This window comes from Phaseolus vulgaris, chromosome 10 (assembly GCF_000499845.2).
Source record: "Phaseolus vulgaris cultivar G19833 chromosome 10, P. vulgaris v2.0, whole genome shotgun sequence".
Lineage (NCBI taxonomy): Eukaryota > Viridiplantae > Streptophyta > Magnoliopsida > Fabales > Fabaceae > Phaseolus > Phaseolus vulgaris.
Genome location: NC_023750.2, coordinates 38,423,057 through 38,439,157, shown reverse-complemented (window position 1 = coordinate 38,439,157; position 16,101 = coordinate 38,423,057). Strand labels below are relative to the sequence as shown.

General features: G+C 34.7%; 1 protein-coding gene across 1 annotated transcript; it reads left to right on the top strand.

The window, feature by feature from the left end:
- The first annotated feature begins 454 nt into the window (after positions 1–454).
- On the top strand, positions 455–13,047 carry LOC137818399 (uncharacterized). The gene is made up of 13 exons (XM_068621809.1): positions 455–855; positions 959–1,075; positions 3,266–3,330; positions 4,661–4,766; positions 5,138–5,209; positions 5,900–5,959; positions 7,063–7,192; positions 7,269–7,462; positions 7,563–7,747; positions 8,055–8,182; positions 9,330–9,616; positions 10,832–11,051; positions 12,018–13,047. Exons 1-13 carry the CDS (start codon positions 586–588, stop codon positions 12,812–12,814), a joined length of 2,631 nt encoding a protein of 876 aa, XP_068477910.1. The 5' UTR covers positions 455–585; the 3' UTR covers positions 12,815–13,047.
- The last annotated feature ends 3,054 nt before the right edge of the window (positions 13,048–16,101 follow it).

Below are 16,101 nucleotides of genomic sequence, written 5' to 3'. Positions count from 1 at the left end.
AACTATTTAGTATAATAAATTTTTATTTAGTGTGTTCTTATAATTTTTTATTAATATATAGTTTATATGATTTTTGTTAACATATGAGTTTTGATCTTTGATCTTGTACTCTATATTTTTATATTTTTTTTAATAATACTTGTTTTATGTGATGACAAATGATTATGATTGTTGTTACTTGAGGTATCTATTTAACTGAGAAATCATGAAAGTTTTTAATAAAAAAATAAAAAATTTATTGTGATATATTACTTCTTCAACTAATAATATACAAATTAAAAAATATAGAAACTATAAATTTATAACTTTGTGATTTGTTTGTGATTTATAGAAACTATCACAGCCAACCCTAACACGAGATATCTGTTCGGGTAACGGGCACCCTTTAAAAATCCGGATCCAACCCGTCAACAAATAATTTAAACATAATAATATTATATATATATTTATTTTCTTTTTCTTTTCCTCTTCCCTCACACAGCACAGCACAGAAGAGAGAAGGCCGCACTGTGTGTTTTTAAGGTTGTCTCTCTTCTGCGGCACCTCTATTCAGTGTCTCCGAGGTTGCAGGGTTTCACGGCTCCAATGGCGGCCTTCGACCACTTCGGGAACATGTACGACGTTGCATTCAAACCCCGCTTGCTTCTCTCCATCATTAGAGACCATATTCCGGATGAGAAGCGTGCCTTCTCCAGCAACTTCCAACTCTCCAAGGTCGTGTCACTCGTCAAAACGCACTCCCTTCTCTCTGAGTCTTTCCTGGTAGACTCCACGCCTCCCAAAATAATCGAAGCCTGGAAGTCTGCATTCTCTTCCTGGCTCAACCGCATCTTCTCCCTCCTGTCCACCTCCATGGTGGGAATCAAAAGCAAGAAGCTTTTAATTTTTTTCCTTTTTTTTTTCTTTCTTTGTTTTGAATGATTTTTGTAGTTAAGATGGGTGTGTTGTTCTTTTGTAGCCTGATAAACGCTGGGCGGGGATCTCTCTGCTCGGGGTTACTTGTGAAGAGTGCAGCTCTGAGCGTTTTCTAGAATCTTACTCTGTGTGGTTCAACAAGTTGTTAGCTTTTCTACAGGTAGATGTTTTGCCTTACATGCTGATGATTCTTTGTTAGAGTTTTCGGGTTTAGGAGTATGAAGTGGTGTAGATATACAGTTGTTTAGGGTAATTGTTGTTTGGATAAACTTTTACACAGGTCTAGGAAAAGAAAATAATCGAGAAAAAGCATAATCTTTCAGATAAGTTAGAATGAGAAGAATTCTATAAATTAATGCAGGTAAACTAGTTTTTGTTTATAGAGAAACTCATTTAATTTTTTTCTTATTCATTTTCTTCTTCTTTGTATTTATGGAGAACTTTATCCACATAGCTCCTAGATGAATTTAAACCTTAGTGATGCTCACAAGTGGCTAGTACCTTTGGTTCTTTTGAGTATATGACACGGGTTTGATCCCTTATTTTGTCACAACTTAAATTGTGGTTATGGATGAAACATAGGGTGCAACCACCTCTCATTTGTTTTAAAAGATACTGGTAATTGAGGAATGATGTGTTTTGTCAGATTGAAGACGTTATTAGAAGGCTGGGTTATCTGGTTAGAAGAGCAGGGGTATGGATGGTATTTTCGGTGTAGGGTGGTGATTTAGAAGCAAACCTAGTTTGCAGGGCCACTGACAATTTATTCTGGTGTGATGTAATGTTAAGCAGTATTTGATTAATATGCTTGTGTCTGGACAAATTGAGGAAGGGAGGAAGCATGTGAATTGGACAAGTTTTGCTTTAAGTCAGCTGTGGGTTAGCTGGTGTTTTTAATGCAGGGTGTGGCTGCAGGGATGACAGAACGAAGGCAGATTATTGTGGCTGATGGTTTTGGTCTATGCAACACACATAATTAGTACAGAGTTCCTGCTTCTATGGTTGGTTCTGTGTGCATGGTTCAGGGGTTGTTTATCTGGGTGTTGGTTGGAATGGCCAAGGACATAACTTTATGGTCCAAGAAGATTCGTGATTGCAGGGTCTGGAGTTTTTCGCAATTTGATGAGGCACTGCTGGTCAGAATTCAGGGCCACTGGTTGGTTATGTTGTATGGGAGGGTAGAATGAAGGAAGCTCTATTTTGATGCACAACTTATATGAGGTAATCCGCTGTTTCAATGTGTACTGCATAATCTTGCAGCCAGGTGAGTGTTGGATGCAGGTGTGGGAGAAGAACGTTTTGGAGGTAAGGAGGTGAAGGAAGCATGGATCTTAACAAGCTGTCTTTGGCAGTAGCTATTGTATTGGAGATGCAGCCAAACTTTTGGGTCAAAGATGAAATGTGAGCTTGTAGGCAATGCTCCAAAGCTGTAGTTAGAAAACCATATTCTGGTGCTTTTTGAATTTTGCAGCAACCATGTTTTTTGCTAAATTGGGTTGCACAAGAGCTAAGTTTCATTATTCAAGATCTTTGATGCATATTTTGATGATTATGTGGGGTGTCTCAGGTGTAAGTTTGCTTGGCTTTGCTATATCTAGTATAAGCTGGATCGGTAGTAGTTTTTCATGCGGGGTTTTGTGTAGATTGTGACAGTTTTTATCTTAGATTTTAATGCTAGAATTAAGGTAGGTTTCGCTTCTGTGCCTAACACTCTCTTGGTGAGTGTGGAAATGAGTCATGTATAAGGGTTGTGAGACCTCTGAAGTGTCCCCTTCAATTTAATTTATTTATATTTTGCTGAAAAAAAAGAGAGGACTAGTCCTATGTATTCTGGCAATGAGAATAGCTTTGGTACATTTCCGGATCTAAAACATAATGTTTTCTAACTGTAATACTAAGCATGCTATCCAGCACATATTTTAGCCTACAAGCCAATACTGGGACTTGAAGGATAACTTAATGTAGTTGATACCATTTAAGTTTAATGTTCTTGTACTACTCACCTTTACTGATTTCAGGCATCCTTCCTGTAAATTGTTAATGGGCAGTGTATCTTTTGCTGATGCCGTTTGGAATTAGTAAATGTGTTTGTTCCCTCTGTAGGCCATTAAAGAGCTCACAAAGCTTCCTTTCTTGTATTCGATAAGGACCCTGTATGTTACGGATTAATGCTAAACATTGTTAGGTGACACAGTCTTTTTTATTTGACTTCATTTCTAGCTTTTAAAGTACATGCATGCTCAAACACAGTTGCCCTTGTTTGCGTTCATCTTTGTACAAATCTCTGAAATGAATTTTTATTTTTGATATGCTCAATTTTGACAAGCTCCTTGATGTTTGTTTGAAATAGTCACCAGCAGATTCAAATTTAGTGAGGGTAGCGGCTTGTGCTTCAATGTCTGATTTATTTTTAAGGTTAGATATTTCTTTTTGTACCTTGAGAGTTTTCTATTAATTGGTACAATATTGTTCTGCAATGTAGAGTAGAGTACTAATGCTTTATGCTGCTGATTAAATGAATCCCTTGGTAGAAATATCTCTCTCTTTATTTTTATGCTAGCTGTTGTGTGGTTGCCACCCACATTACCAATGATTTTTTACCTCTTCTCTGTTATGCATAATACTCAATAGGATGAGGGTAAGGTTGTCCAACTTGAGGAGGATTCATAAACTTAGACAAATAAACTTGTAAGAGTTTGCTTAATTGAAAAATAAAAATAAAATAATTTTCATAGTATCTAAGTTAAATGAATAGCATAAATTAATAAAAAAAAACCACCATTCCATGCCTCAAGTTTCAACCTAATACCAGTCTTATTTTTAGGGGCATTACTCCTAGTTTTGAAATGGGCCTAACAACTGTATTGCTTGAGCACCTCGACTCTCTAATGTGAGACATTTTTTAAACTACAAACTAAATAAATTGTGAATATCAATTACACAATCCACTATTTCACAGTGATCTCAGTTCTCAACTAATACTGCAAGTTCAGAAAAAAACAAAAAAGAGACACCTTGTTCATGTAGAGGCCAGAGGGTACCTTGTTCACAATTTAGGTTTCAGAATGTCAGTCAAGCATAGAGGCCAGTAGTAGTTGCAAACTTGTTGTTGCCAAGCAAGTGAGCGAACAAACAGTTGTATATCACATTCACAAGTCACAAGTAATAATGCTCTTATACCAAATTACATTGTTTGCTGATTCATGGGTGGGTAACCAAACAAGAAGGGGTTGCATTTGTTATAGATTCGAAGTTTGTGGTTGGTCAAAATAGCTATTAAGCAAATGCATAATAGAACCAAGTAGCGGGAGGAACCCTGACTGATTGTTCATGCTTTGGGCTTTTATTGCACCTCAAGCAATCTTTCTAACTTGACTGTGGACTGCTAGTGTGATGAGTTTATCTGATCCTAACTGCGTCCAGTTAAGTTGATCAAGTTCAAGTCTGTTAGTGAGGTGGCATGATTTATGAGCCCAAATTTGTAATCTTATACTTACAAGTTTACTTGTGAGTTTGAGAACAATGGATGGTTCTACCAAGTTGCTTAGATTTTACATTCCATTTACTTGACTGCTTATTAAGTTTAATAGCTCCCAGGATCTCTACTGAAACAAAAATTAATATAGACATGCACTTATTCTATATATTTATTTCCAATATTTTGTTTGTAGTATTACATTTTCTGCCATTCTTAGTCTTCATTAAAATAGTTGGCAGCTTCCTGTGCTAACTCTGTTACAAATAGGTTAGGTCGATATCCAAAGATCAAGAAAGAATCATCTTCCTGTGCCGTTAAAGTTGTTCAGCCTACATTGAAGATGTTAACTGATGAGAACTCCGAGGCAATATGGGTAAGTTGGTTTGGACAGTTCGTAGATTTGCATTTGGATTTAGTATATTTGATAGTATTTTATATGTGCAATATATGTTGACGGGCATGCAACAGTTTCCTCAGGACCTCTCCTGACTTACCTACCCGTACACAGGTTTATGCTAAGAGATGAAATGTCTTTTGTGTTAAACTTATCCAATGTGGAAGATAAAAAGTTTTGGCTGAATGCAGACAAATCTTTAAATATAATATATTTTCTGTTTGCTGTTGACATTAGATACCCTACTTTTATTTGTCAATTCCATATACCTGTTATTATTATTTTTATCCAGAAATTATATGCTTTGTTTGCCTACAGCGTTTTTAATATTTGAATTGTGGTGAATGCAGGATGCTGCAGTTCATTTGTTATGCACCATAGCAACTTCATTTCCGTTTTCTATTCGTAATCATTATGATAGTGTAAGATTCTCCTTTTTTGGAAGTCCTTAATTTCTGTTTGCATGAGTAGAATGTTTTTTCTTGGATACATTCCACTGCCTCCTTCAATACTTTTTTTACCAGAGCAAGAATTTCAAACTCAAATAGTGCGTTTGATATGTTCCTTTTCTTTTAATTTCACCAGCAACTTTTGAATTCAATGCTATGTTCCTATTATTATTAGGCTGGCTGATATTGACATGCTGTAGGTGGAGTTTGGCGTGTTGTGCTGCATGCACCAGTCTTATGTTCTTTTCTCTTGCATACTTTTCACTGTAGAAGGATTTATTATTGTCATCCCTTTGTATTTCTCCCTTCTTTCTCAATGAAATTATTTTCTACTAAAATAAATACTCAGGATATAATCATGTTTATTCAATGGTTCTAATCAGGTTTTATGTACATTTGTTCTAAGCTTTGCATGATTGGGATGTTAATGCTGTTGCACTATGTATCTGCATTTGCACTTGCATTGACACTGATTTTCTTATTATAGACAATACTCTGGCGTGTCCCTTTCTCCGCATGTTTGGAAGATGATGAGCATGTAACTTTTGGATGGGATTAGTACTAGGTTTTTTGTTGCTTTTACAGGGAAAGGGTTGAGAAAAAACTATTTAAGTTCCCTTGGTGCTGTATTTACATTTTGATGAGTGATTTTAATTTATGCAGGTTGAATCTGCTGTCGCTTTAAAACTTTTGTCTGGAGGATGCAGTCTTGATATGTCGAAGGTAATATGTTCATCAAATTTTGATTGTCTGCCTGTATATGTTAGCAGCAGCCACATTTTTCTTAAAAATAATTTCACTATTTTACTTCTATTTTGTATTATACTTTTATCAGAATGGATCATGGTAGTAAGTATTGCACAATACACAATTCGTATTGCACGATACAATACGATTCATAACCCCCACGATACGAATCGTAGGAAAACTCATTTGTGCTCCCAAATCTGTGTTGTATCATTTGTATCGCACTCAGAATTACATGAATCGCGATTCTAACAAGAAACACAGCCTGAATCCGTGGATTCAGGTCTCACTCCAAAACGTGTGGGGTCGCATGACCCAGTTTGGAAAAACCTTAATCTACTTCATTTTATTGCATGAATTGAGCTGGAAGAGATACATACCAATTTGTGCTCTTCTTTACTCCGATTTCCATGAATGGTTTCTCTAGCAGTGCAGTGGCGCCCATGCAAAACTGAAAAGGCAGCGGCAGCGCCCATGCGAAACCGAAAAAGGCAGCAGCAGCGCCCATGGAAAATGAAAGAGGCAGCTCTGCACATGAGAGAAGACAACCCTAATGTTGTATCTTGCTTTCTTATTCTCCTTGGGCCAAACATTTATCAGCCCAAATATTTTTTTTCCATTTAACAAAGGAGTTGGGCCAAACAACCCGGCCTAATCCAACCGTTATAACATTAACCTAATCTTCCTGTGATCAACCCCTCATCTTGAATGTGGTTTTCAAATGTTTACAAATCTTACGATTCACAATACGAAACGATTCACAATTCAAAGTATAAGCTCTCAGATACTTAATTTGTATCGCAATTCAACTACCGTGGAATGGATCCCTCTGTGATTGTAAGTTTATATTCTACCAGTTCCATTCCATTTTTTTTATAAAACTTCCAAACAAGGTAAAGAACTCTACCAGCAGCCACATTTTGCTGGGTCAATGTTCAACATGGGGGGCATCGTTTATGATTTTTTAATTCTCTTTAATGTTTGGCTCAATTTTGTATGGATGTGTTTTCTGATAAATACAAAGAATATCCTCCTAGTCTTAATCTGATGTGTTATGTTATCTGATTGGGTACATCTAGAAACTCATCCGTTGCATTGCACTGCTTCCAAAATCGAAAGGAGACACTGAAAGCTGGTCAGTGTTGATGCAGAAAATTTTGGTGTTAATAAATGATCAATTAAATCTAGCCTTTCATGGGCTAGAAGAAGGTAAATGTTGATAATATCTGTGTAATAAATGCCTCTGTTAAAGCAGTCTGTGATAATCTTTTTCCATGTGTTGTAGAAACCATGCGTGACAGTGTTACTAGGCTGCTGGTTTTACCAGGAAAACATCCTCCGCCACCGTTGGGAGGCTACATATTGGCAGAAGAAGTTAGAAACAAGGCATCACAAATGACTGAGCAATCACTGATCTCTAATGTATCTGCCCTTATGTTGGGCTGTTGTCTAATGCTTACAAATTCATATCCTGCTAAGGTACTTTTTAGTTTGTACAATATGTGTTCCTACAATTGATGGTCAGTTCTGTGTATTTTTATTTTGGAAGAACAATGACAAAATGCAATCACATTATTAGGTAAATGTTCCTGTTCGCCTATTATTGGCCCTGGTTGAGAGGATTCTGAAGGTAAATGGCTCTTTGCCACAAATGTCATTGCCATTCATGACTGCCAAGCAGCAAGAGAACATTTGTTCAGAACTTCCAGTTTTGCACTCGAGTAGCCTGGAATTGATCACAGCTATCATAAAGTGTACGGGCAGGTATGTGTATGACTACATGATAGCCTCTCTCCCTTAAAAAAAAGAAAGAAAACTGAGGCCAAACAGAAAAAAACATGGTTGGGATAACATTGACATTTTTGAATAATGTTTGTCATTACTTTTAATGCCATTGTTAATGATCTCTGTTATAATGTGTCTTATCATCAAAGGGTTTACCCTTCACTGTTTTGGTGTTCTGGTAATGTTTCTATGCATGGCTTTCAAGTTCTTTCCTCTGATATATCTTTCATGTATTAATTTGTTGCCAGAGGAAGAACTCTACTTATTGCCAATATTTGTATTGCAGTCAACTATTACCATATGCTGCCAGTGTTGTACGTATCATTACGAAGTACTTCAAGACATGTGAGTTGCCAGAGTTAAGGATTAAGTTCTATTCAGTCGCGAGGGATTTGTTCATAACCATGGGTGCTGGTATGTAAAATTTCTCATTTTAATTGCTTTTCTGCCTACACTGGCATTATCTTGTAGCAATGAAGTTTGTGGATTGGAATGTCTTTCTTTATATTATTCTTTTCATGCTCCTGGTTACATTTTTTTTTTACATTTTGGGAAGATATATTATACATTCCTAGAGGAAGGGCCCTGGCTCAATGGTAAGTTTTGTTGCCTTCTAACTTAGAGGTCACTGAATTAAATCTTTGATGCTTGTGGCGTTAAATCTGTATGCATCTACTCTCTCCATACAAGCGAGAGCCTTGTGTATGGTTGTCTTACTTTCTCTTATATTGTGTCCCCAAATTTCTCATCCATCAACAGTTATATGCAACCACTTTGAACATCAATAACAGCATGACTCTGGGGAAAAACATGATCTTTGGTTGTTTGTCATTAAAATTGCTTTTGCTTCTAAAATCAAACGCTAAAAATTGTAGCTTTTGAGTGGGGCTTAAGATTTTATACCAAGGCAGTGCTTGATCCAACTTTTTGGGCTTTTCTCTTCTTAAAAGAATAATCTCTGATTAGATTTTGAAGAGGATGTATTTTTTGTGGTTTTTCCAAAAACTACTTGTATGTTTTTAAGCATTTTGGAAATTTTGTTTGGCCTAACTTCTTTTAAGGAAAGAATCCCAAAAGTGTTGAGCCAAACCCTGGCAACATTTTATTACTCGCCTGCTTTTGAGATAAAAGTTTCCTAAATTAAATAATCTCAAACCTAGTTTTAATAAATGTCAATTTGCAAATCCAGATCATCAAAAATCAGGTTTAGAAACATTTACTGAGACACAATTTCCCATTAAAATACAGGCAGAGAAGGGGAGATGAAGAGAGAATAGGAAAGGAGGAAAGAGAAAAGCTTGAACTTAAGTGTATTTAGTCTTAGTTCCATTGTCTCTGCTATTGTCATCTTGCATCTGATTTTATGCTACACTGTTAATGTATTTTTTCCGTATATTATTTTCAACAACTTTACATGTAGGCTGCATGGGCAGTTCTTTCCTTTTTCAGCTTATCTTTGTTGACACATGAATTCATCTGTTTCCCTTATCTTGGTGTATGATTAAGATGCATTTAATTTTACCATGCATACTGGCCTTTACTAATTAGTCATCTTGAGCAGGAATGGCTTTATACCTTGCACAGGAAGTTGTCAACAATGCTTTTACTGATTTAAATAGTACTGAGCATATGGATGGTGGCATATTAAATGGTTCAAATTCAAATGCCTCTGCTGGAGCACAGCAACCGCCCAGTCATAGAAAAAGGAAGCACAGCAGTGCAACGGGATCCCTTCAGGAGCACGATGAAGGAGGTGGTTCAGGCGTGGAAGTTCCCAAGAATCGTCCATTGACTCCAATTTCTCTGAGAATAGCTGCACTCGAGACATTAGAGGCTCTTCTTACTGTGGTATGAATCTGTCTGAGTAACTTTATTATAAAATAACTAAAGGTGTTTGTTTCTTCATTAACCTTTCCCTACCTTCAATGGCTAGATGGAAAAGGATAAAAACCATATTTTAAGTAATGTGACTGTATAACTGTGATGCAAAAGATGGCCTGTCACTCCTGTTATTTGCACAGATATTTTAGGTAATATACCTAGTATGAGCCCATCACAGTTACTCCAAATATAATAAGAATCCCAACACAGTGGCATCCTAATATTCTCACAGAACTCAATGTTTATAATTGCAAGTGCTTGCGTATGTTCTTATGCAAAGTGTCGATTTTCACAACCTCTTTAATAAATTTGTAATGATATCAATCAACTCATCATATTCTCTCTGGGAGGACAGATTGGGACACTGCTATGTTGGTGGGCCATGGTTTGGAATGTTGTTTTTATAAGATGATACACTTTTATCTGTCCAAACAGTCAGCTGTTTTTTTTTAAATTTTTTGATAAAAAAATAAAAAGGAATTTCTTAGAGGGAAAATAGGGGAACTACAAGTTAGATGAGGACAAGATATCCTTCAAACAAGAAACTTCCTAGAACTTAGGCCTTGGGTCTAATTCAATCCCCTGTAACAACTAACTATTAACTACTTTTATTTTTAAATTTCTTCCTATAATACATTTCCAAACCGTCTCATTACTTCCCTGCCTAGCAACTGCACATGGTAGAGGGCATGAAAAGCAGCTAAATGTACAGTGAACCTGCCCTATAAACTGCATATCCGAGATAGTGACCCTTTTAAACAGCTATAAGCAGAATAACAAAGAGAAGCTAAAAGTTATCATATCACTCAGAAAGTAATTTAAGGTATTCAATATTGTTAGACTCAAACTGGTGCAATTCACAATATGCCATTGTTATGTAATTTCTAAGACTACCTTTATCTAGTTTTTTACACATGTTAAACAAATTAACATGCCAAAAATCGAAAATGAGGAAAAGGTGTTCTATTTTAAATGGAGTAAAATATTGTAGTGCTTACTTACAGTTTTTGTTTTGTACCTGTGGAATACGTTTGGTGTCTCCCTTGGGATGAATTTTTCACCTAAAAATCATCCCTGAAATTGTCTTCTCAAGTTAAAGGGGAAATGAAAGTGACCCTTGAGATCTCTATTTTCTTCTCAATTTCAAGAGATCTGTATGATTTTTTTTATAATTTTTAACAGGCTGGAGCTTTAAAATCTGCACCATGGAGATCAAAACTTGATAGCCTTTTGATAGTCATTGCAACGGATTCTTTTAAGGAAGGAACAGTTTCTGAAGAACCTGCTGCCACTGTCACAGATTTGCAGCTTGCTGCATTGCGGACTTTACAAGCATCCTTTCTTTCATTTATTCGAGAAAGACCTCCATATTTTTCTCAGGGTCTTGAACTTTTCCGTAGAGGTACTTCTATATATACATATATCAATTTGAATTTGTTTTATTCTTATTTATTTTGGTATCAAGTATTGGTATTTTAGCAGGTTTAATGTTGGGCTTTATGTGTCTAAATAAGAGATTTTGATGATTGTTGTTGCTGGGATTATTGATAATTCTTTTAATTACGTAAAATCTTGTGATTATTGTTGCAAGATGCTTAGGATCTTATAACTTGCATAGTTGGTGATACTGTTGGAAAGTATGTCGTGTTTGCTGTTAATAATTAGATCTTGATTTGCATATTTCAATTTATGCCTTTTTTTTGTGGACAAAATGGGAGAGAAGATTTCTGAGTTGCTTGAGAAAATCCTTAGCATGGTATGTTTTGTATAGGGAAACAGGTAGGCAAATCAAATCCAAATTATTAACAGCAAATCACCATGACCTTAAAGGTGGTCCAGTTTTCAAAAGTATTGGATTTGAATTAGGACATTAAAGTTTCTGGTGTCAGAGCAGGAGTGGATTCAAATTTTTATTATGTGATATGGAAAAATGGATAGGGTGTAGTAGAATGAAGTAGTGTTTGATAATGAGAAGTGTAGGGAAGGTTACACAGCATCCATGAATGTATGTTCAAATTTGACTATTATACTGTTAGATTTTCATTTGTGTGTATATATATATATATATATATATATATATATATATATATGTATGTATGTATGTATGTATGTGTATGAAAGGATTTAGTAATAGGGAGGATGTTGTATTGTACATGATATCTAAGGTGTATTTGTAATATCCTGGGTTTTAGATAATATAAATTCTTGTTGATATAAATATATACTTTCCGTTTATTTGGTTTTATTATTGAATATAGAATGATAAAATAAAAACAGCATTTGTGTTCCTTGTACCTACAATTTCATGAAATTTTATTTTAATCCTGCTTCCCGTTTCCTGAAACAACATGGGAATCCTTGTTTGCAGGGAAGCAACAAACTGCTGTGCCAAAGCTAGCTGAGTTCTGTGCCCATGCTCTGTTAACCTTGGAAGTGCTGATACATCCTAGGGCACTTCCATTGGTAGATTACGCCTATGCTGTTAACAATTCATCGGGTGAAGCCCATGGTAGTCTCCAACATGAATATTCTGGCCGAAGCAACAGTACCCCATTTGGTTTACCGCAAGATCCTCCTGACTCCGATGATGATCTTTGTGCTAGATGGCTTGAAACTGGCAAAGAAGATGATGTGTCAATGGGTAAAGATGCAGAAAACAACCAAAAGCCTTCTGAAGCTTGCAGAGATAATGATCCTATAGTGCTTCCTGTGCATGTATCTTCTGACAAGGAGAGGACCCAGATGGATTCTGAGGCTGCCACCCCTGCTGCAGATGTTGAAATGAAAACTGTTGAGGATGAAACCAATTTGAAGTTAGATCAACCTGGAGAATCCGTGGTGCAATTTCAGGAACCTGGATCATGCACCACAAACATCCCATTGGTTGAAGCTCACAATGGTACATTTGATGATGTAGTGTCTGAGAAGATTCTTTCAGGGAGCACTGTTCCTCATAATGAAGCCAGTCATATGGAATCAGACCAAGGAAACTCTGTTAACGAAGACTTTGCATTTGCTTCTCAGAGTAATAGCTTATGGCAAACAACCTCAGACTCTAATATTTTTCAGGATTTTGCTTTTAAATTGGATCATGGCAATCCACTGGCAGATGAAGATGGTTTTCCTGATATTGTGGATGGAGATCCAGATTCTGATTCCGAATAAAGGGGAGATTTTGTAATTTCCTTTTATCCATAGAAAGCATAAAGGAATACTTAGTGCAGTTCAAGTTCATCACTTTTTCCATCTTTTTTCCCAAGGTAAACATTTGAAGTTTTGACCTTGTTTGGGAAAAAGGAAAATGGTTTTCCAGCTTGAGCTGAGTTTCTGATAAAGTAAACTTGTGTTTTGACTCTATTATATTTTGATTATTTCTTTATAAAGAGATTTTTGGAATATATTGAACTTTTCAATTTAGTCTTTTATAATATTTTGTACAAGGTGAAGTAAAGTTATGAAGGGAAAGAGGGGAAAAGGTTATAATGAAATAACAATTGACCTAGTTATTAACAAGATTTGGTATGTATAGAATTTTATCCTCATTGCATGTATGCCAATTTGGTAGAATGGTAACTTAGTCTTAGGATCTAATTCATTCTCCATATTCAATCTTTTTTTACTTATTGAATTCATTCTGTTATCATAAATTTCTCAGGCTTTCAACCCTCTTTAACTTTTATTTCACTACATTTTTCACCATTCCATGTCTCTCCATTTCGCACCCCCCCTCCAAATTAGCATCAATGGTAAGTTTCCTCGAGGATAGCCAACTGAAAACGCTTCTTAGTATACACTATTTGCTTCCCATGCGTTTCTTCCTTTGTCAATTTCTTTCTACACCCATACTTTGAAAAATATTAAAATTACCCTTTTTATTGGTTTTAGAAAACTTCACATTTGTACAATTTAAAATACAAAATTTTGCATTCTGAAATATTTGTATTTTGGAATGGACATATCAGAATACAAAATTTAAGTTTTAGATTATATAATTCAAAATATAATTTTATTTATTTATTTTGGATTGTGCAAAAAACTTACAAATATTAACTTTTAGATTCTGTAATATGAGAAGTCTCCAGATTACACATTCTAGAATTAAAAAAATATCAATAAAATGGAGGTAATTGAGAAGGCATCTTCCTCCACCTTCGTAGTTTCTAGATTTCTTTTTTTATTTTTTAATTGTATAATTCATAGACCTTCCAAGCTCAAATTCTGAATTTGAAAAATATTTTTTGGATTCGAAAATGCATATTGAATTCTAAAATTTGGAATACAATTTTGCATTTTCAAATTTTAGAGTTTGAAAGGTAAAAATACATTATGAACTCTAAACTCTAAAGTTTAGAATTTGTATTCCGAATTTTATAGTTTGAAAGATATTTTCTAGATTTGAAAATTTCAAACTCTAAAATTTAGAATACAAAATTGTGTTTTGAAAGTACATATCAAATAAAAAAAAAAAAAAAAAAGATGGGTGTCAATACAAAAAATAAGAAGGGCAAAATTGTCATTATACGTGTTCTATGGAGGTGCACGAAGAAAGAATGGAGATACAGGAAGAAATTGTCTTTTAATATTTTTGAAAGTATGTGCAAGAGGAAAATAGGATAACTACTTCCTGCACCCCATAGGTTCTTACAACAGCCCATAGTAATTATGCAATTTCATTTTTGTTCTTCAGTTAAAAAATAAATAAATTCTAAAATTCCACCTAGGTTTTCACCCTACCCGTTCTTCTAATTTCTCTCACGGTGTATCCCAAATACTGCATCCACCCCAGCACCTTAAGCACCTCCAGAACGTGATTTTTTACCGGTTGAAGGTTTTTTTTGGTGGTTATATACAAAATTTGAGAGCATTTTATAGTGTGTTTGGGGTTGCGTGATGAAAATTTTTAGTTTTTTAGATGTATTTACTCTGCTTGTGTATGGAATATGATTTTTAAAAAATAATTTTGAATTACATAATTCATAATAAGTCTTTTCTGATCCGTAATTAGCTTATAGATTATGTAATTCAAAATACATTTTTAAAAAACACATTTTAGATTACATAATCTAGAAGCTAATCCTAAATCTCTAGGAGTATTTTTGGAATTACAAAATTTATGAGGTGCTGCAAGAACCTATGGGGTGCAGGAAGAAGCAGCCGAAAATTTGGAGTTACACGCTTGTTTGACTGGTTTATCTACTGGATCATAAATCTTAGAAAGCCCGAGAACGTCGACAAATGTGAGGGCTCTTTCTTCCTGTCGCTATAATTTCTCCATGCACCCTTAAGTTTAAAAAGACCATATTATCCCTTTCTTTTATAATTGTAATACATATTTTTCCACATCTCATTATCCATAATTTATACATATATTTATTTACTGTGTTAGATAGAGAGAAATGAGTAAAATAAGAAGCTGCAAAACTATAACAAAGACATATAAAAAAATAACAAAGGAAGTATATTAGATGTATGGTTAAATGAAGTGCAATGAATAGATGTCTAATATTGTTTGTTGAAATAGTTAATTCTACTATTTATAATCTCACGTTTTTTCACCTCTATTGTTTTAATTAAATGGAATGCTAATTAATATATCATTATTTCAATTTAATAAAAGATTTTTGTTTTGAACATATAAATATGTAAAGAAAGAGATTTATTATACTGTATATGGTTGGGTTGAGATTATATGTTGAGTTCGTATAAACCTAAAAAAGTCATGATAATGTAATATTAACAATTCTTAGTCACTTTTAAAAATGAGGTTGTCTTCTATAATTTTACTTGACTAAGAAGAATAGGGTTTTTTTTATAGAGGAAGGAATCTGAGTTATATAAAGAGGTAAACGTTAAATGTAGAGGTACCATGCTCATTATCACAACCAGATTCATTGATAGCACCGCTCCTCATTGCAACCACACAGGTACTGAATATGAATGCAAAAGTAAAAAATATTGTTTCTTTTTAATGTTTGGAGGAGGACTCTTGTGCCAAACTGTGTAAATTCTATATTTATAAATAATGTCTGCTAATATTATCATTACGAATATTATTTCTATTAAATGTTCTTACTCAATATTTACTATTATTTGAATACATTCATCTTTATTTTAAAAAATAAAATAAAATAAAATGTGTACTACCAGGAGGTTGAAAGGTCGAATAGTCGATAAGACCGAACGAACGTGTAAATAGATGATAAACTGCGTTTAATCATAATTAAGTCAGTTTAATTATAAATCATGATTAAGGTACAAATGGACTTTCGTCTGAGCCCAAAAGAAGACCCATAACAACTGAAACCCAACACAAGGTTATAAATATCATAACCCAATACCAAAGGTAGTTTTCTGATCTCTAACACACTTACAAATTATACCCAAGCTGACTTGAGCATCAGAACGCCTTCGCAGGTACCTCACCTCACCGTTCTTGGAGAAGAACTTGTAAG